This window comes from Lacerta agilis, chromosome 5 (assembly GCF_009819535.1).
Source record: "Lacerta agilis isolate rLacAgi1 chromosome 5, rLacAgi1.pri, whole genome shotgun sequence".
In the NCBI taxonomy this organism is placed as follows: Eukaryota; Metazoa; Chordata; class Lepidosauria; order Squamata; family Lacertidae; genus Lacerta; species Lacerta agilis.
Window position 1 is genome coordinate 25,219,040 of NC_046316.1, and position 20,527 is coordinate 25,239,566.

The 20,527-nt window shown below is 39.3% G+C and overlaps 1 protein-coding gene across 1 annotated transcript in view; it reads right to left on the reverse strand.

Moving 5' to 3' along the window:
• The window catches only part of CTNNA3 (catenin alpha 3), a 577,780-nt gene that overhangs the window by 88,963 nt on the left and 468,290 nt on the right, over window positions 1-20,527 (reverse strand). Inside the window, 1 exon segment of the mRNA XM_033148941.1 lies at window positions 1,556-1,707. Coding sequence (XP_033004832.1) covers window positions 1,556-1,707 — 152 coding nt within the window.

The following is a 20,527-nucleotide window of genomic DNA, read 5'->3' on the forward strand; positions in this document are numbered from 1 at the left end:
TTGGGATTTTCAGTTCATTTGCTAATTTAGATGCAAGCCCAATTCTGAACACCTCCATGCCTCACACTCTCCATGCTGTAATCTACCATTATTTTAGAAGTATTTCCTACAGAAAAGTCCCCATATTTTCATTATACCAAAGCACATGAAAATACATGTCTGGGAAATAAAATTTATCTTCCTCTTCAGACATAAGGAAGTAAACACTCCTTGACAGCTTTTATCCTTTTATCCTGGGTATATTTATAATTTGTTCTTAGAAAAAAAATGAACATATTGATAATGTAGCAAAAATGATTGCTCTGCATAATTTGCATCTAACGTGTGTGAAGAATGTGAGAGAAGCTTGCCATTTAACACAATCTTATTCATTTTGGCAGGATGAGGAATCTACATTTCTTTAGGATTTTCAGAAGCATAAAGGATAAGACATGTATTCTCTCAAACCCAAGAGCATACAATCATTCACAGCCAGGTTCAGCAGAATGTTAGGAGAGCACACCTGTTTTCCAGGAAGGAATCTATGAGTCATGGAAGCAAGCATAATAGTTGCTAAATCCCAATTTATATCCAACATCCAAGACTTGGTGGTGAAACAAAATAGAACAGAAATCTAGAATTCCAAATTAGTTCATTGGTTTTGCCATCTTAAAATATACCATGATTTAGAAAGATTGTTCTATGACCTGGAGGGCATTTGTAACATAAGGAGAGCATTCACAGTTATTCACTTTCAAGCCATGTCTATCATGGAGCTGGAGGCTGAGAAACCAAAGTTGCTTCAGCTCTCATCAAATACCCTGTGTTCATGCCGTTCCAGTACAGAAATTATATGTCTCTTTAATTTTAATCCCAGCCAAAGTTACTGCCTTGCGTTGTCAATAGGGTTACTTTATGTTGTTACATCACCAGTCGGTACAGCACGAGACTGTATATAAAAAAAAAAGAGCATGAGACACTTAATCTCAGGGTCATGGGTTCGAGACCCGTATTGGACAAAAGATTCCTGTATTGCAGGGGATCGAATTAGAGGATCCTCATAATCCCTTCCAATTCTATGATTCTATAATCCAAAATCAGCCTCAATCAAGTAGCAATAATAGCTTTCTAAATAGCTGCTAAATTTCTTAAACAATTTCTGTATAGCCTAGCTAATATGATACACTGTCAAAAAACTCTTCTTCATATGGTACGCAAACATTCTATGCAATAACTCTCTTGCTTATTTTATTTTGCTAATGTATTTTATTATGTTTTGTTATATTATTTGGCTTGGACAAAGAATACACATAAAGCATACATATTTGTGTCTAAGAAGAGGACATTTGTGAGCAGTACAGCTTCTTCCTAAGTAGGAGAAACCGTACACTGCACACCTCTCTCCAGTGGCTGGTTCTGGATGTTACAGTGCAGTTTCTCGAAAGAATTTGTCTTTGAATTTCACACTTGCCTAGTCACTTGGCTTTGGTCTCGTTCACATGAATGCTGCACAGTAAAGTGGCTAATTTGTGTTAATTGGCAATGCATGAAAGAATGAATGAATGAATACACTTACCCGAATCATCATAACTGAACATCTAATGTCATGAATTGTGTCATAGACTTTCTTGGAGATGTCAACAAACTGATTGTCATCAAACAGATGAATTGTATTCCTGCTTATCTTTTCCAATGCAGTGTTGACTTGACCAATAAACTCTGGAATCACTGTTAAATGAAGTTAAAAAGAGAGAGAATTTTGAAGGCAATTGTAGAATGTTTTCTTAGCCATTATCTTTCAGTTTTGAGAAATCCCATGTATTTGTTTTTTTAATAAATAAATTATTTATTGGTTAAAATCACAAATACATATACATATACATCACATACATTTTACAGCTTGTAGTAGAATTTTTTACAGGCAAAACTAAGATTCAATTTATTTAAAAATGATTCTAACATTAGATTTTGCCAATCTGATATGGTCGGTAAAATTTTATTATTCCAATTTCTGGCTATTAGAACTCTGGCTGCTGTTAATCAGTACATACATAATACTCTTTTTGTTTTCTTGATTTTCTCTGGCAAAATACTTAAGAACATTTCTGGTCTTTTTTTAAATATACATTTTATCAATTTTTAAAGTTCTTCATAAATGTCATTCCAATAAATACATTTAACAGGACATGTCCACCACATATGTTTGTAAGACCCATTTTCTTTATTACACCTAGTTAATATTAATGCAACACATTAAAATTCCGTTTGCCCACCAGTAAAAGCTGTTAAAGGGGTGGGGATTAAGTGTTGATTCACTTGATTGTTCCATGCATCATACCCAGTGGAAATCTCCCAGAACTTGCTATAGTTTGGCCCCCTGCTCATGTTTTTTATTAGTCCAGGACACAGTACAGGAGAAAGGAAATGTTTAGACAGAAGGCAGAGAAAATGAATAAATGGTTGGTAACAATACAAGAACCAGTTCCTGCATTTCCCATCTTGTTTATTTTCTTTCACTTACTCCCCACCCCCCCGCTAAAGTTGGGTTCGCATGGATAATTGTTTTATTTGTGTCATATTTCCAAGGGCTGGCTTTGTCTGGCACCCTCTCTTTGTCCTGCTCTGGACGAAGGGCACAAGAGCTCAGAATACTTTGCCAGGTTTGATGCCTGAGCTCAGTTTCAGGGACATTGCTCTATCAATTTAGTCTGAAGCACACGAGCACTAAGGGATCATATAATAAGAACCAGGAAACAGGAACCAAAGTACACATCTATTATGAAGGGAAGGGTCAGGAATACATCTACATGTACATTTGGTTATCTGATTATGCATATAAACTCTCTCTAACCAAGTTCTAACCTGCATTTTGCAACCTGCTTTTGTAGATACCTTATGAATGTACAAACTGCACGCATGCAATGACCAGATAGACAATCAGATGAATATATGAAGATTACAAAAAGGACCGTGTGCACAATCCTGGCATTATCCTTCACGTGTTTGCTTGGTCACATGAAAAGGGCTAATATGCACTGCCTTTCCCATTGCGTACCTCTCAAAATCATGAAGGAGGCAAAATTCATCCCTGATCCTACTAAGTAATTTCCATGCTGACTGTAAAATAAAAGGGTGTGCACTATAACAAAATGAACTGCATTTTGCTCCAATGATCGATTTTGTATCCAAATAATTCACAATGGCTAAGCAATGCTGTAAGTGCAATAGTCCACATTGCTAAGACGTTGGCACTGCTACCACTAGCTAAAGTTATGACCTTTTTATCCCATAGGGCTTCCCCATGGAAAGTCTCAGAATGGAGTCATATCTAAAGACTTATTAAAAATAAAATGTAAAGAAACTTTCTGTGTAAAAGCTCAGCCATGAGCTCTTTCTTTGAGTTTCATTTCTAGGAGTTTTAAGTACCCATGAGTTAGGAGGTGCTCTGCCAAAAGCATGGAAGGTCTTTAGCATGAATCGTGGAGCAATCTTTGATTTGTAAAAGGTCACATGAGCATCCGTATCCAATGCTGGTCCTAACAGAATAGCATTTAACCTTCTGGCGACCTCAATGGAAAGCACTAATGTTCTCTGTATGTCTTAAGAAGGATCTTACTAAAAGATTAGACAGGCTATTTAGCTAGCATAAGTTTAACTGTGCTTGCTATTATAATTATAACTGGCACTGTGGCTGTTCATTTTATTGTACCTTTTCCTGACTAGCTGGTGTATAGGCACTACAGCCCCATAAAAAAATTAACTTAAAAGTACATATTGATTGAATGATACCACAGATCGGTTACCACCTATCCACTACAAAAACAATCCTGACATTAATAAGATACAAGGAGAAAAAGTACTATTACTTTCCTTCAAAATTCAATATAGGAAATTGTCACGGCAAAGAAGCCCTTTTTCAACTCCTATACGATATACAAGTTATTATGGTGGTTTTGAACAATTCACAAGCAGAAACAACTACAGTATTTGGTTAAGAAACCTGGTGTATCAACATGAAAAAGTTTGCATCAACTCTAGGATGTCTGAGAAAACATGTTTGGGTTTGGGCTGCAGGAATATGAACTGGGTATCAATTCCTTCTCCCTTCTTTTCCTGCTCTGTCCCTCTATATCCAAGACTCATTTACAAAAAAAATTCTGGTGAAATAGTGGGACTTCAGATGTGCTTGAGCAACATGCGAACATTCCAACATCCCTAAAGCATCATCTCTTTTTTTAAAGAGACTCAAGGAACATAAGGAACCTTGATACTAGGAACCTAAGGCCCATGAGGCATACCATTCAAAAATATTAAATACTGTATGTTACCAAGTATATGAAAGAGGAAAAAGATATAGTTCAATATTCCAGATATTAAACAGAATCTTTAACCCAGAATATATAAAGTACTTAACTTGACAAGACATTTGCACCCTCAGATCTCAGATCACACCAGTTGGTCCTAATACATTTTAACGCTTGGCACATAAACTGATCATATATTAAGCATGCCAAGGAGCCTAAGGCAAATTTCCATTTCAAATACAGGTGAAGTGAGTTTCTTATCTTAAGCTTTCACATTCCAATTTTCAATGCTATCTATAATTGAAGGAGTCACATGTTGAGTTTTGATTGTTGGCTTTGATTTGTTACATATTTTGAAAACCTATGCTTTCTGCATGCAGGCCAGGCAGATCAGACACTAGTGTTTCTGTTGCCAGCCACATTGTTTGCAATGGAGAATTCAGATTGATTTAACTGTTCTGATTATGAAAATGGATTCCCATCAGAAGTACTATAAGTCTACTAACAATGATAGACAAAGGGTAAACATTTTGTGCACGCACAAATCTTAGGAGCCAGCAAATTTTTCAATTGAGATGAAAGCACAAGTAACAGGACTGCTTGGAACTTGCTCTTCTTAGTATATTCTGGTTTTTTGCCACAGCCTACCCCACTGCCATTCTTTTAGGCAATGATTAGTTAAGAAGTTCCAGGACTCAAGCAACATGGAAATAACTTCAAAAGTCCTCCAGAGAGTAGCTGCTGAATGTTATTACTCAACGGAGAAAGAAGGGGGGGGGAGGAAATGGAAGACACAATAGGACTTAAACCTCTCATTGTGGTATAAGAATATGTGGACTCTGGCTATTACAGAGAAAGTAGCACACAAACTGTTTTTAAGGGTAAGGAAGACCCAGAATATTTTGACGCCACTTGGTGGGATTTCATTTATTACGTGTCAAATTCAGATACACAAAACTCTTTCCCCAGAAAATCTCCACTGCCCCTAGCCACAATAGAAGATGATAAATCATATGAAAAATGGAGAGAGAGAGAAAAGTGTGATACAAAAGGCTTATCCACACTTACCACTCCTCTGCATTTTCCAGGCACAGTCCACACTTTATCCCTCCAGTCCAACTAGCTCCTTGAAGCTGATGGCAATCAGCAGGAAACCTGAGCTGCCATTTGCTGCACTTCAGCTTTAAAGAGCAGGTTTTTGTGGGGAAAGTTTGGGGGGCAGGTAGTGCCTGATCGCAGAGCTTTACAGTGCAGACATGTGCCTGGAAACAGCAAGGTAAAAAGTAAGTGTGGATAAACCCATAATTTTCTAGACTTTTTCTGTACAATGCACTAATAGTTGATGAAAACCTCACTTTTATACAATATCACAGATTATATAAAGCCTGACAACATCTATATCCATTAGCAAAAAAAAAAAGTCTTTAACCAAATTGCATCTCTTTGTTTAAATTTGCAACTCTAAAAGATTTGGCCCAATGCACATAAACACAAGTAGCAAATCTTATCAAATGCCAAAAAATTAACAAGTGTCTACATTTGAGGTTTCCTGTGGAAGGTCCATGATGCTAAGTGCAAACAAGAGATTTTATCATGGTACTATCCCATTGCTGGGCACTTAAAGTCACTATTATTTTTTATTAAATTAAGTACTCTAAGACCAGAGGGCTCCATAGAAAAGAAAATAACTTATTTTCTTTCACAGGAAAATGGCTCTTTGAACCATCAAAAGTTTTGTAATTTCAAAGCTGTATTTCTTTCTTAATTAGGTGTTCTTGAAAAAAGTAAGATTTCCTCCCCAGTCTGTTTCTTGCTCCTCTCAAAATCACAGCTTTCTAAAGACATTCAGATCTTTGAGGACTTATCCCAAAGGTAATCATCATGGATGTCTGTGGATTTTAAAAGGAAGGCTGAAAAGTCAATGAGTCCCACAAGTTCATCTTATACAAGCAAGCTTTTATTTCAAAGCAGGGTAGAGCTAGATTTTAGGATAGGCAGAAAGCTGTCACTCCTCCGTACCTCCTCCTCCTTTCTTTATGGTAACATCTAGTATAACACAATGTATGATGTGATGTCATCATACCATGCATTTCCTTGCACCACTACCAATGGCTGAAGATGTGAAGTGGGCATGGTGATATCATGCCACAGGACGAAGTCGCGTCACACGTTGTGTATTCTGTATGTTGCCAGGAAGAAGGGGAAAATATCTCTGGCTTGCTGGGGCTCAGACGAGGTGTAGCTCAATAAAAATGGTCCAGTATGTGGAATTGTCAGAGGTCTTTATGCCGGCTAATAGCAGAAAATTAATTTTGGGATTGTTGGAGGGGTGGTTTCTTAGGGGGTTGGTTAAACAAAACGTTCCCTTCAGTTCACCTGTTCAAAAAAATCCCAAACTATATACCAGTTTACACTAGTGCACAGTCTAAAATAAATTGAAGTGTTGGTAAATTCTTGTTACTGCACAAACAACACTTTTGGAAATTAGACTTACTGTAAATGTGTCTCCAATTTCTGGCTGAGAAAAAAGTGTACCTCCAAATGTCAAAAACTTGGAAAGCACTGATGTATCTGCTCTAGTATGTAAATCATTCTAATAGAATAGATAATATAACCTTCTAATGTAAGAGAACGGAATTGGCCAAGGTGTGTGTGTGTGTGTGTGTGTGTACACAAACATACATAAATGTATTGGCGAAAATGTTTTAAGTGCAGTTGGGTCATCATTCATAATATGCACAAATAATTCCAGGGCTAGTTATTAACAGTACAGCAGAATCCATAATGAGCAATTGAGAAATGATCTGTTCAAATATAGTTGAAAATGAAACAACAAAGAATAGAAAAAGAATGATTGTATTAATGCAGTAGAAAACTATTTTGGCTCTTTAAAGAAGCTTCAACTGTATGACACAGGCAATCTCTGCATATCACAGAAATCTAAGCTTCTTTGCAATTAGTTCTTGCAATACAGTACAGAAAAGGGAAAGATTAAGTTGTTTCTAAATTTTGTTACACGGTGGCATAGACATTCTGTAATGTTTCTGTAATTAAATGTCATTGGTTTCACATTCTGTACAATATCACGAGAGACAGCTCATAAGGACATTCATAAGTGGGGGGCTAACCAGATCTGCCACAACATGCTTTTGCTATCTGCTCTACATCTTAGGCCTTCATTGTTCATATTTAATCATAAATTATACAATAGCAAGCTTGAAGGCTAAAGTAAGAAAGGCTGATTAAAATATGATTCCAGGCACAGTGGGAAGGAGGGTGCAGAACCTGCAATAACATACTTCCCTTTTGAAAATTTTAAAAAAATATTACTTTATTAATTTTCCAAAAACAACAAAAAATAAAAGCAACAATACATATTCAAACATAGAAAAAAGTAGAGTTGACTTCCCCCTATTCCCTTCCCTGGTTCCATTATTTATCATCATACCGCATGTCCATTTTAAATTATAAAATCATTAAAATTACTTATTGTCCAGTTATTATGTCTTTACATGTCTTTTTAATCCTTTTGGTAATTTTCAATGAGAGACAGTATGAAATACATAACAGGAAAATACCTGGTTAAATGCCACCTCAGCCACAAATTCACCCAGTGGCTTTAGCCAAGCCTCTCTTGTCTCAGCTGCACCTCTCTCTACCTGCAAAATGGGGATAGCAACACTGACCTGTTTTATGAGAGGCTTTTTGAACATTTATAGTGTGCTACATACGGTACATGCTAAATATCCTGCGGAGTTTGCAGGCCAATTCTAAACATGTTTGCTCTGCAGTCCCATCCTGCAATCATGTGTTTCTCACATCTTGGCAAGTATGCCTAGGACTTTAGCCTTAATTTAAGCATCTCGTTAGAAAGCACCCCCACCCTAAGGAGTTGATTTACACAACTTCTGACACATTACCTGCAGCAGTGGATGGCAGGGTGGGGCTGCAGCATTCACCTGATCTCTCTTGACTGTACTACAGCAAACTAGGATGGAGAGGAAGAGAAAGGGCACAGTGGTGACAAGGTCTTTTTGGTGTAAAGACACTGGTAGGAGTGCTGCATTGGTTCCACTTTGCACCTTGCTGGAGTTCAGGTGAGCGGCACAGTCACACCATGCTATCTGATGCAGTTTCTCTGGCCTTCATCCCACCCTACGTTCAGAGGAAGCAATGGACAACAAGGAGACACCTCTCAGAGAGTTGTTATTTATTCCCTACTACAGAACTTCCAGGCCAGAAGAAACTGCTTTGCCCAACTCCTCAGACTCAGAAAACACTCTCAATGCAATCCCTGTCACCTCCATGTCACAGGAGCCAACAGCTGCAGAATCGGGCAAGAAACCCGTAAACGCTTATTGGATTTTTGTAAAGTCCAGGTTATACAACACAAACAATGGGAAATGGCTTTAGAATCTATCAAGAACATCTCCTGAGGCTTAAAACTGAGATTGAGTCAGCAAAAAATAATGTTTCAAGTATTATCTAATACAGATAGATGCTGAAGGTGTAATGCTGGAAATGGCTGATTGAGACATGTGATTTAGAAGAGAATTCATGGAGGTAAAGGTTCTCAAGGGTTACTAGCCTTGATGGCGGCTATCTTCTACCTCCATAGTTGGGGGCAGTATTCTTCCAAATACCAGTTAACAGAAGTCACAGGAGAAGAAAGTGCTCTTACATTTGGGTCCGGCTTGTGGTCTTCCCATAGGTATCTAGATGGCTACTGAGAAAACAAGATGCTAGACTAGATGGGCCACCGAACTGATCCAGCAGCTGTTCTTATGTTCCAATGTCCAATGATACAAACAACTTCAGACCAAAATCTCTCAATTTTGTACTGCTGAAACCCTTGATATTTGTAGACTATCGTGTATCTTTGAATTGCTACTTTCTGTTTAAGTGTATGAGACAGGGAGTTGTGGCCATCCTGCCCACATAACGCTTTTGCCCACCTAAAAAGAGAATGGCAGGCTGAGGTCACACCAACCTGCATATGCTCTCCTCAGTGAGGAAGAGATGGTGCCCAAGTGTTCATGTTGCTGATGCTTCCTGTCTGAAGGAGAGTGGGCCATTTTAACCTCATGCTGACACTGTCTTCTTGAAGAGGAGAGACATGCCATTGTGACATCAGGCTGATGCTGTCTGCCTGAAAACAACATTGGCCTCTGACTACACACTTCTGTCCAGCTCCATGACAAATATACCCTTTGTACCCAGGACCACATAGGAATTAAAAAAAAAATTTTTTTTTACTCCAATCCTGTCATGTGCATGCTTTTCTTCCCAAGAGTTACGAAAGCTTTCTAGGACATGGGTGAATGCTGGAAAACCTGTGTGCTGTGTTTGCCTGCTGTGCTATGTTCTCATACTGCCTGCCAGTCATCTCTCAAATCAATAAGAGCCACTGAAGAGTGAGCAGCCAACCTGTGCAGATGAGAAAACATCAGAAAGCCAGCTCAAGAAGGTCTGTTGTCATTCCTACAGGAAAGACATCTGAAACTAAATGGAAAATGGAAACTATTTAAATAAACAAATAAACAAACAAACAAACTGGAACCTTAATACCCCCTACACATCCTACTCCACATGTGCATTCCATATTGAATTTATATATAATGTGGTAGTTCATAATTGAGAAGAATACTTTTACATAGATGTTGGATTACTTCATTTTAAAAAGATATAATGGGAATTGTTTTTCAAAGGAAAATATTGCATTAAGGTAAATGGAACTGAGAAGCTATGTTAAGAACATTTTTGCCTTTCATTATCTCAGCAGAATTAATCTGGAGGTCAGTAATAAAGGTAGGAAAATATTTAACCAGAATGGAGAAATGTTACAAATAACGATATTTCAGTATAATGGCTGTGAGCTAGATTTAGTCTGCAAGTCTAGAACAAAGAGAATAATGTAGCTTTATTGAAAAGAACATTTACAGAATAGACTTAATAGTACAATCATATTTATTTTTTAGATGTGTATCCCACCCTTCCTCCCAAAGTATTCCAGGGCTATTCCTACCTGCTCAGAAGTAGGTCCCATTGTGTCCAATGAGTCTTATTCTCCACTAAGCATGTATACAATTGCACCCTAAATAACCATTACTATAGTAAACCTTTGGGCATACTATCTATGCTTAGAGGTCTTACCCCTGCCTCATGGATGGAGAGCCTGTGATCCTGCAGGGATTGTTGGACTCCAATTTCCACCAGTCTCAGCCAGAATGGCCAATGGCAAGGGATGATGGGAATCCGAGTCCAGCAGTATCTGGAGGGCTGCAGGTTCCCCAGGTTCTGCCTTACATAATGACATTACTGTATTGCATTGCCCCAAGAACAGGAGGAAAGACAAGGATGAAGCAGCTACTGTGAATGATTACCACAGCTTTCTTAAGGGATCTAACATCTAGGGGACAATGGATGTAGTGTCACATTTTTGGCAGTACCTACCCTGGCTTTGAGCCCCATAACTACTAGCATCTTGTCAAGCAGAAAGCACCTCCAGTCCTGAACAGCCAATCCTCTAGGTCAGCAAAGTTAATTCTGCCCAAAGAGACTCTAAAACCACCCCAGGTGGCACATGCATTTCTGGAGTACACTAGGAAATGGAGAGGCTTGTGGATACTTTTAATTTCACCCCAGGCACTCCTGTCATCCAGGGTTGGCAAGCCCAGGGTTCGTTGTGGGACAAAGTCTGGACTGGAGTGACCAAGGAAACAGTAAAAGGACTTGTAGTAACATAGAAAGCTGCCTTACACTGAGGCAGATCATTAGTCCATCTACACCAAGATTGCATACCCTCCAACATTTCTCCAGTGAAAATAGGAACAGCCTAAGGAAAAGCGGGACATTCCAGAATCAAATCAGAAACTGAGACAGCTTCTGTAAATCTGGGACTGTCCCTGAAAAATAGGGACACTTGGAGGGGCTGGAACTGGGGACCAGTTTGCCCCAGCAGGCCACATCTTCTCCCTGCACTCCTACAGATCAACTTTGGCAGATGGGCGGAGCCACCCACTTGGTGTCAGGTGACTGGTAAGTGTGTGGTCCCACACAACTATCTAAGCTGGGTTGCAGGGTGTGTGTGGGGGAGGGGTCTGCTTCAGCAGTGCACCTCCTGCAGGGAACATGCTGGCAAAGCAGCATCCAGCACAACTTAACTCAGAGTGGAAAGTGCAACCCTGCTGGCTGCTAGGGTCTGTTTTGCCAGCTTGTTCTCTGGCAGCGATAGTACTGGCATAGCACCCAGCAGAATTGAACCACACCCCCAATAATCAGCTAACATCACCCAGTAACATCAGCTGGTGGTCAGGTGGCTGTGGTTTGGGTTAAATGGCCTCATGGGACAATCTTGGCCTGTGGGCAATAGGTTCTGCAGCCCTGGTCTATACTGGATGGAAGCAAGCTCCCTACGGTTTCAAAGAGAGAACAGCTGAAGATGCCAGCGACATGAGTGCTCATTGTATATTGGTTGAGCCACCTCAGCATGACTGGACCTCACACTGCAGGGGTGCATCTGTAAATGATCTATGGAATTGGCCCTGTCCATATTGTTACCCAATTGAAATGTGGATTAGTTTCACACCACCGCGACGAAATCATGACTTTCTAACTTTACAGCAGTGTGAATGGATTCAATATTGATTATGTATTTTGACTGGCTTCTCAGCATTAATCTATGTCCATGTGAATCCAGTCAAGTCTGTACTGAAGAAGCACTGAAAAACACATGCTTTAAAACATTCCTTATTTTATCATAAAAAGGAAGCCATATGTGTTAACCCCATAGGATTAAAAAAAACCCGCTTGTTCTGTTTACAGAAGCCGAGATATTTTGCCAATTTCCATTTACTTACATGTTTGTCTTTATGAAGCTCATAAAATAACAATGGGAATTGAATTCAGTAGCAAAAAAAAAAAAAAGCCCAGTATTCATTTCTACTTGAATGACAGTGAGTGGATTTTTTAGCTCTTGCCTGGAGCATGCCTTTTGCAAATGCAAAACAAAGCAGTTTCCTAATAAGGTTTCCTCACTGAAGCTGAACTTCCTTTGCCCAAACGTGGAGGCTGCGGTTCAGACACATCCATCAATGGAAATGTGCTCTCCTAAGCAATGACCAGACAGCACACTGGAGCAAGTACCTTAAAACAGAAGACAGCTTTTTGTTTTGTTGCGTAGTTGCTCCTAAAGTGGCATCACACTTGGTAAAAATTATGCATAGTGAAAAAATGTATTTTCGCTGATCAAACAAATCCCAGAGTCCACACCTTATTAAAAACAGATTGTTGCTTATGATCTCATAGAAAAGGAACGGTAGATGAATATAAAAACACCCCCACAGCAACAGTATTCATTGAGTCAGAGATTTGAATATAAATAGCCACTTACGGGGAATCAGGGTGTGAAACTACAAAGCAGAAATGTTTGTACGCTGAGGATTTATTTTTTTATTTCTGGGAACAGTATTTCTTGCTCTCTACTGGAAACAAAGGTTACCAACTCTCCCTTCCCAAGAGAGGTATTTCAAAAGCTCCACTGAAAGAAGTTTATTCACACTTAACTTTCCCCACTGCTACCGTTCACTCAGCTGTTGTGGGATGCAGTATTCCACCTCTGGTGCTGATTTGCCACAAATATGGCATGAGTGACAAGCACAATCTATCCAGTGTTTGTCAATGGCCAAAAGAAAAAGAAAAACCCCACAATTTTTGGCCCGCTGGCACAAATTCACACTAAGACAAGGATCCTAGCTGCAATTGGGAGACAGAAACTATAGCTGGAGTGTTTTTATTTTTTTTTACCCCCGGTCCCAAGGAATCCACATATATGCTTTATATAGTATTTTCTAACTATGTTCTGAAACAGATGGAATAATTTCCACAAGCCAACTTAGAAAATATGTGCCAGGCCTAACACATCTAAAGATTCCATTGCCTTTTTCGCACCTGCATCACATAACACAGCAAAGTTGCATTCAGCAAAATAAATAAATAAAGATTTCCGCTATTGGTTCTAGTTAATAAGTTCTCAGACAGCTCAAATGTTTTAAGTATCTTGTTATTCTGTGGGATAAACATTAACATAATCCTTTAAGTAGTGTATAAGATGCTGTAATGAAGTGTTTCACTAAAGTGCTCCATTGTTGCATATACTGAACCTATACCAGGTGACGATACTGAATGGCAGAGGACAATTTATAACCTACATTTTAAATCATGTCTTGAATTTTTGAGTTCATTCCCTGATTTATATTCAGTATGTTGTGCACAGATAATCCATTGTTATTAATGGATTTTATTATCCTGATGCAGTTTGCAAACAGAATGAAATCCCTGGCTTAGAACTCCAGGTAGAATTTCAAGGGTTCTATATTTGTCTTTTGAAAGAAGTCTGAAATACAAGAAATAGCTGAATTGATCTAAGAATATAAGAACATGGAAAGAGCCTTGCGGTATCAGACCAAAGATCCACCTAATCCAGCTGCCTATTCTCACAGTGGCCAACCAGATGCTTATGGGAAGCTCATATGAAAGACATCAGCATGACAGAACTCTTGCAACTTGTGCTCCCCATCAACTGCTACTCAGGGACACTGTGTTTGATACTGGAGGTAGTAAGCAGTCATCACGTTTAGTAGCCATGAAGACTCTTATACTCCATGAATTTGTCTAACCCACTTTTAAAACCATCCAAGTTGGTGGTCATCAACTCCATCTTGTGGTAGCAAATTCCATAGCTTAACTAAGCACTGTGTGAAGAAGCACCTCCTTTTATCTAGCACGGGTAGCCTGTGGCTTATACTCTGCAATTCATGGATTGAATTCTAGGGTTCATGTTTTCTGATGGAAGGGGAGCTAGCTGTGACAGAGGGAGATTTTCTATCAGAGGAAGGTTACTGAAGGGGAGCCTTGAAATTTAACTCCTTGCTTGTAATCCTCAAGAGCAAGAAGATAGAGGATTCCTATGCTCCCTCAAGGAGAGAGGGGGGAAATGTTCCACGTCCATGGTTTCCCCTTTCCATAGGCTTTACTTTCTTACTTTCTCTTTCTCTCTCTCTTTCTTCTGGATAAAGACATTTTTGGACTTGTAAATCAAGTTTTGAAAACAAACTCAATATGCCATGTTTTTCAGTCTCCTTTGTAGTTTGGGGTTTATACAATTAATTGTTCAGCTTGGGGTTAAGGCAAATAATTTGTTCAGTTTGCTGCATCTTTGATGAGATGTTAACTCCACATCCATATGCGGAGCAGCCTCTATGGTACATTATAAAATCTGCAATTATTAGGGCAGAACTGTACATTGCTGCAGACATGGGACTGTAGCTAAAACTGACATTTCACATGTCACATTCCTCTGCCTGTCCCCATTAAATGTAGTTTCACATCCCATGGTATGACACACCACTGTGCCTTTCCTTGTATGTGACAGCCCATGTAGTGGAGTGGCAACAGGGGAATGCAGAACTTGACAACATTACATCATGAGCTATGAAACTACACATTATGGGGTGGGGAAGGAATACAACAGATACCGGTACATTTCCCCTCCACACACAGTCCCATGTCTGTTGCAGCATACAGTTCGGCCTTTAGGCTATATGCAATCCTTCCAAAGGAACTCCTCTCATAAGATGCCATTTATGTTTATTCACAAATGGCCTTTTCTCTCTGACCAAGCCCTGTGACCTGCCGTTCAACAGTCACACAGTCACATAATGCTCTCTCTGAAATGTCTGTACTATGGCAAATTATCCTCAATATTCTGTATTTTTTATTACATCTGCTTGCTGAGCCCCATGATCTGCACTTTTTTCTAATTTAATGGAGATACATTTTGGCAGTTGAAAGCTGTAACTTGAGCTATTTATAGCCTTTAATGCTGAGTGAGATCTTGGAAATGACACCAATGTCCAAACAAGCTCAATATTTAAATGCAGAGGTGGATTTCCCAGCCAAATAAGTACCACTCAGACATGATGCCTATTTTTTGTCCAAGACACACTGTACAGTAATTTTCATGACCGATTGTATCACTATGACAAAATTATTTTTACCACCAGACACAGGTGAAGCTGTGTACAGTTTCACCGATTTATTTCACAATAAACATTAAAACTGTAGCCCACACATGCATAACCCAGGTCAGATAATCGATGATGACATTTATTGACTGTTTAGTGGAAGAAAGGACAGGACAGGTGAATCCAGTGATTTGCTCCCAATGTCCCTTCCTGCGACTTAACAGACAAGTGTATTTCTATCACATCTCAATTTAGCATAAGTTTTTTTATATCCCATTTCTGCATTAATTTGCAATTTATAGAAAATATGTCTGTAAATTCATAAATACACAGAGTTCAATGTATTTTCTCCCAATTCTAAATATACAGTGCTACATGCATTTTTGTACACATTTAGAGCAAAGATCAGCATTGCAAAGCTTGAAGAAGTGTGAAATCTGAAGGATAACAGTGTTCTAAGCTGCACATTTGTATGGGAGATGTGGAGCAGGTCAGCTTGTATCAGAATTCCTCAAGCATCCCTTATGCTATCACTGATTTTCTGATTGAAGCTTTATGTGCACAGCTCCACACATAGATCAGGAAAGGAACCACACACGCAGCATCCATTTGCATGTGCTATTCCACATCTACCTAGGGATACCCAGGTGGAATGAAGCCTGCTTCAACTGGCACATGGCCACTAGTAGAACTGGGGCTTCTGTATATATTGCTTAACACATCCATGCATGTTCTATTATAATTTTCTGGGAAATGCAAATGCCACATCTACAATATTTAATTAGATCAAATTTTCAAAGACAGCATGTTCAAAGAGTAATCCAGTTCTAAATATTCTACTTTTGATTCAAGTTAAACTGTACTGGAATTCCAGTCAAACTTGGGAGGCTTTAGTTACAGGTAGGTAGCCGTGTTGGTCTGCCATAGTCAAAACAAAATAAAATTAAAAAAATTCCTTCCAGTAGCACCTTAGAGACCAACTAAGTTTGTTCTTGGTATGAGCTTTCGTGTGCATGCACACGAAAGCATAATTGCTCAATAAGGCTAAAAATAAAAGCCAAGTAAGAGCACTGAGATTTTGGCTGCAGTGCTTTAATACCCAGCTGCTTTAATACCCAGTGAAGTTAGCGGAATTTACACAGCCTGACTGTACACAGGACTGCAGCCCTTCCCAATTAAATTTAGCCAATATGAAGCGAAGGCCAGTTAACCAAGAAAATCCAATCACAGGCAACTGGCATTTTGTAATAGTGTATCCAAAAAGGGCAAATAGTTTGGTTTGGTGTTTTTTTTTTTTTTTTAAAGAAGATTAAAGAGAATGTGGGAGGGGGGAGAGAGAGAGAGAGAGAGAGGAGAGCGCTAAAGATCAGACAGCTTTCCAGCTTTTGCATCTGGCTCAATTAAAATTCCTGGCAATTCAGAACATGGTGACAGTTCACTGTGAGCAGTAGCCATGGCCCCACCTGCAAGGAAATGCAAAGTACCAATAGCCAGTCTAAAACCAGGCGAACAAATAAACATTCTCTTTATTTTGTGTATGGTGAGAGTGCCAGTACCTCTCTGGGTAAATGCTATATTGGACATGAAAAGAGATGGGTTTTGTACAGGTCTTCGGTATGATCTGATTAATCCATCCCTGGCTGTTGACTTTCTACTGTGCTTCCAGGCAGTGAGAAGTATTGCCCATTCATATGCTGAGCTTAGAGGTTTCTATCTTCCCATGGTGAGGTACCATGGTTCAAGCTATGCATTCTTAAGGTCTCAGGTTCAGCCCTTAGTATCCCCAGTGGAAAAAGAGTTACTTTCTTCCTGAGACCCTGAAGGAGGCTACCATTCAAGAGTAGAATATACTGTTCTAGATAAACAAATACAGGCCCCCCTCCCAATTGCACACCATGGATGCACAACTGCGTATACACATGGTGCCGGGAAATAAATAATTCAATTCCAATCTGGAAATGGTGAGACTCCAGTGAGGGCAGAGGAAGCCCAAAGAGACCAGAGGCACTGTGGGGCTTCGTTTACACTGCTCCACCTCCCCCACCTAACAGCTGGTGTCCAGGTTAGTGCAGCAGCCACTTTCCTGTGCATCCTCCAGCTTCCTACCAGCCCCAGAGCTTCAGTTCTTGTTTTGGATACAGTATTTTTTGGTCTGGATCAGGCATAGGCAACCTTCGGCTCTCCAGATGTTTTGGCCTACAACTCCCATGATCCCTAGCTAACAGGACCAGTGGTCAGGGATGGTGGGAATTGTAGTCCGAAACATCTGGAGAGCCGAAGGTTGCTGACCCCTGGTCTGGATGAAGAGAAAATGGCAGAAAGGATGTTTAGAGGCTGTGTAAAGGGTGCTCCCAACTTTATGTGATTTCACTCATGTGCATGGGCCTGGAACGTAACCCCCAAGTAAGTGGGGAGTTCCCTACACTCTGATCTGGTATAAGGCTGCCTCCTTTACATTGCTTTATGATTGTTATACATAGCACATAATGCAGAATTCAACTGGAGTTTTAAATAAATTTTTTTTAAATCCTCATGTGCCCAGTTACTTGACAGTATGTTCTCAGCTTTCAGTGCTCAACTGTGGCCTGAAAAGACATTATTCCAATTCAGAATATGCCCATGGTGCTTTCGTTTCTGTTTTAATAAACCCACATAAAGTTGCTTTTGCTCTTTGTTTTTTAAAACACTTAAATGAAGTACTAGATTAAAGAAAACCAGGCCAGTAAAAGCCACTTTCTCATTCAGCTTCTCTTGCATACCATACAAACAGCATTAATTTGAAAATGTTAGCTATTCCACAGGTTATATAGATGAAACGCTACATGCGCTGCCCATCCTTCTTTTGCAGACAAAATATGGTGCTTTTTAAAATTTGTCACCTTTTCTGTCATGCTGCACACGCACAGAAAAAAGCAACAGTCCACAAACTGCAGAATTTTGGCAGTTCCATCTGGAATGCAGATCGGGCTTGAATTTTAAGTGATGTTATATATCAGTGACTGACAGGTGGACAACCCAACCCACCTTTTGAAGTGAGAATCCTGGATCCAGAGGGATCCAAGCTTCCCATGCCATATAAATTTTGTCAGCCTTAAAGTGTGGCAGATTAACCACAGCTGTTTCCTCAGGGAGTAGCCTACGCACCACACATTAACATTCCTCCCGACATTTCCACTTTTAACAGGATTGTTTGACAGTGATAATTGGTCATCCCTTTGGAAGGGCTTTCTCACAATAGCTTCTCTCATTCCACACATGTGCTGATGTAAAAAATACATCCCATCCCCTCATATAAAAATCTAGCAATTCTTCAAGAAACATTGGTTTAGTTCATTCCTGTCACAGCCCTCTTTCTGAATGACACCTTGCTTCTCAGAGGTGGGAAACTTGAGTGTGGTCAGATTGTACCTGATAGTAACTGAAATTATCACTTGAATTTTGACTAAAGTGAAGTTAGAACTGGATTTGGGTGAACAACCTTAGTTGAAACACCTGAGAAATCTTTAGGAGAGAAAAAGGAAAATATACCCTCTTCAGCTACATCTGCAGGGGACATCATGGGTGTGGCCAGAACTCAGACTATACCTGAACTGGTAGCTTAGCAATTAAAAATTTCCTTGAAATCTGATTAAAATATCTGAACTTTTAATTGGAAACAGAAAACCGATATCCCCCCATGGGAAATAGGTTAGCAAAAAATCAACCATGTTAAGCAAGGTTGAATAACCTGGGGTAAATCTAATCTGTGAAAAAGGTTGTTCTAGGTGGTGGTGGTTGTTTTTTAAAAAATACTGTAGTCATTGCAGAAATAATGGAATAACTGAAATAATAATTTAATCATGGCAAGGTACCTTTCCTGGCAGACTGCTGACATTTCACAGTAAGTGTGGAGGGCAGAAGGACTCAAAATATAACTCCAAGGTTCTTAATTAAACTGAAAACCAGTGAATATGCATCATTGCCAGTTGCCAAGAAAATTTTCATCTGACTGGCACCAGGAAGATATTAAACTGAGTATAAATTTAAGATTAATAACCAGTCTCTAGAATGAGCTCAGACACACTAAAAGATAACACTCTATTTGTCAGTTTGCTGTCCTGTGCAGTGCCATCTCTATCACTGCACATTGTCGTCTCCAAATGTTTTATGCCATTACATATATTTTCAAGTCGAACAAAATAGCTGTAGCAGATCCAAATCTTTTCTGATCTAAGTAGTTCAGTAGGAACACTAAACTCAAGCCATTGACTTTAGTGCTATGGCCCTTAAATAAGGAGATTACCTTTTCTCTAGGCTTCTGGTAACTTAATGCTAAACCTCAATGGGCATGAAATGCTGCAAAACTGATTAAAAGAGCAAGTTGGTGGATACTAGCTACTAAACTTATCTCACTTATCTGGGTGGGGACTAGTCAGGTATCTGGGTTTTAGATTACTCTCAAGAAGAAGCCTTCAAGGGCTCAAAGGACAAGTTTGCGGGGGGGGGGACACTGGCTGGCTAGTGCAATCTGTCAACTTCCTTGTTCAGCATGTACATTTGCATGTACACTCAGTCTCTGGTACATTCCCTTCACACAGTAACTGATGATAAAAGGTAGCCTCTGAACCTCCTATTGCTTAAGTAAATGGGGAGGGTAAAACACAGTAATTATCTCTAATTAGAGGTCTATACCAGGTACTGTAATTTAAGAATCACATGAAATTAAGTCATTAAAATGTAACTTCTCCCAGCTTTTTATATGGAAATATGACTTATATAAACTGCCTGAAACTATAAATGTGAGTTGTTTTTCCCATTTTCATTATTTAGAATTTTCAGGTTAAAACAAAACAACAACAACAACAACATTCTATTTCCTTAATTGAAAACATCTTGACAACATTGAAATTGTTTCACTATAAAGAATTAAAATTAAAATTAAATTAATTAAAATCAAAATCCATGTTCTCTTGTCCAGACGCTTTAATTGAATCCCACCCAATATATGTATATAACAATAAGGCTAGGCATATAAAGTTGATGTACTGATGTTGTGCATAAGACCAGTGCTATTTTTCTAGAAAATGAGGTGCCGGAACTCACTATGAACTTATTATAGCAATGGCAACCACCTGAGATGTGCTGGAACTGAGTTCCGGCTTTAAAAAAGCCTGCTAATGACTTGTCCCCCTTCATGGATCACTGCCTTGTCGTGGCGAAGGGGCTTGAATTACTCAGGGA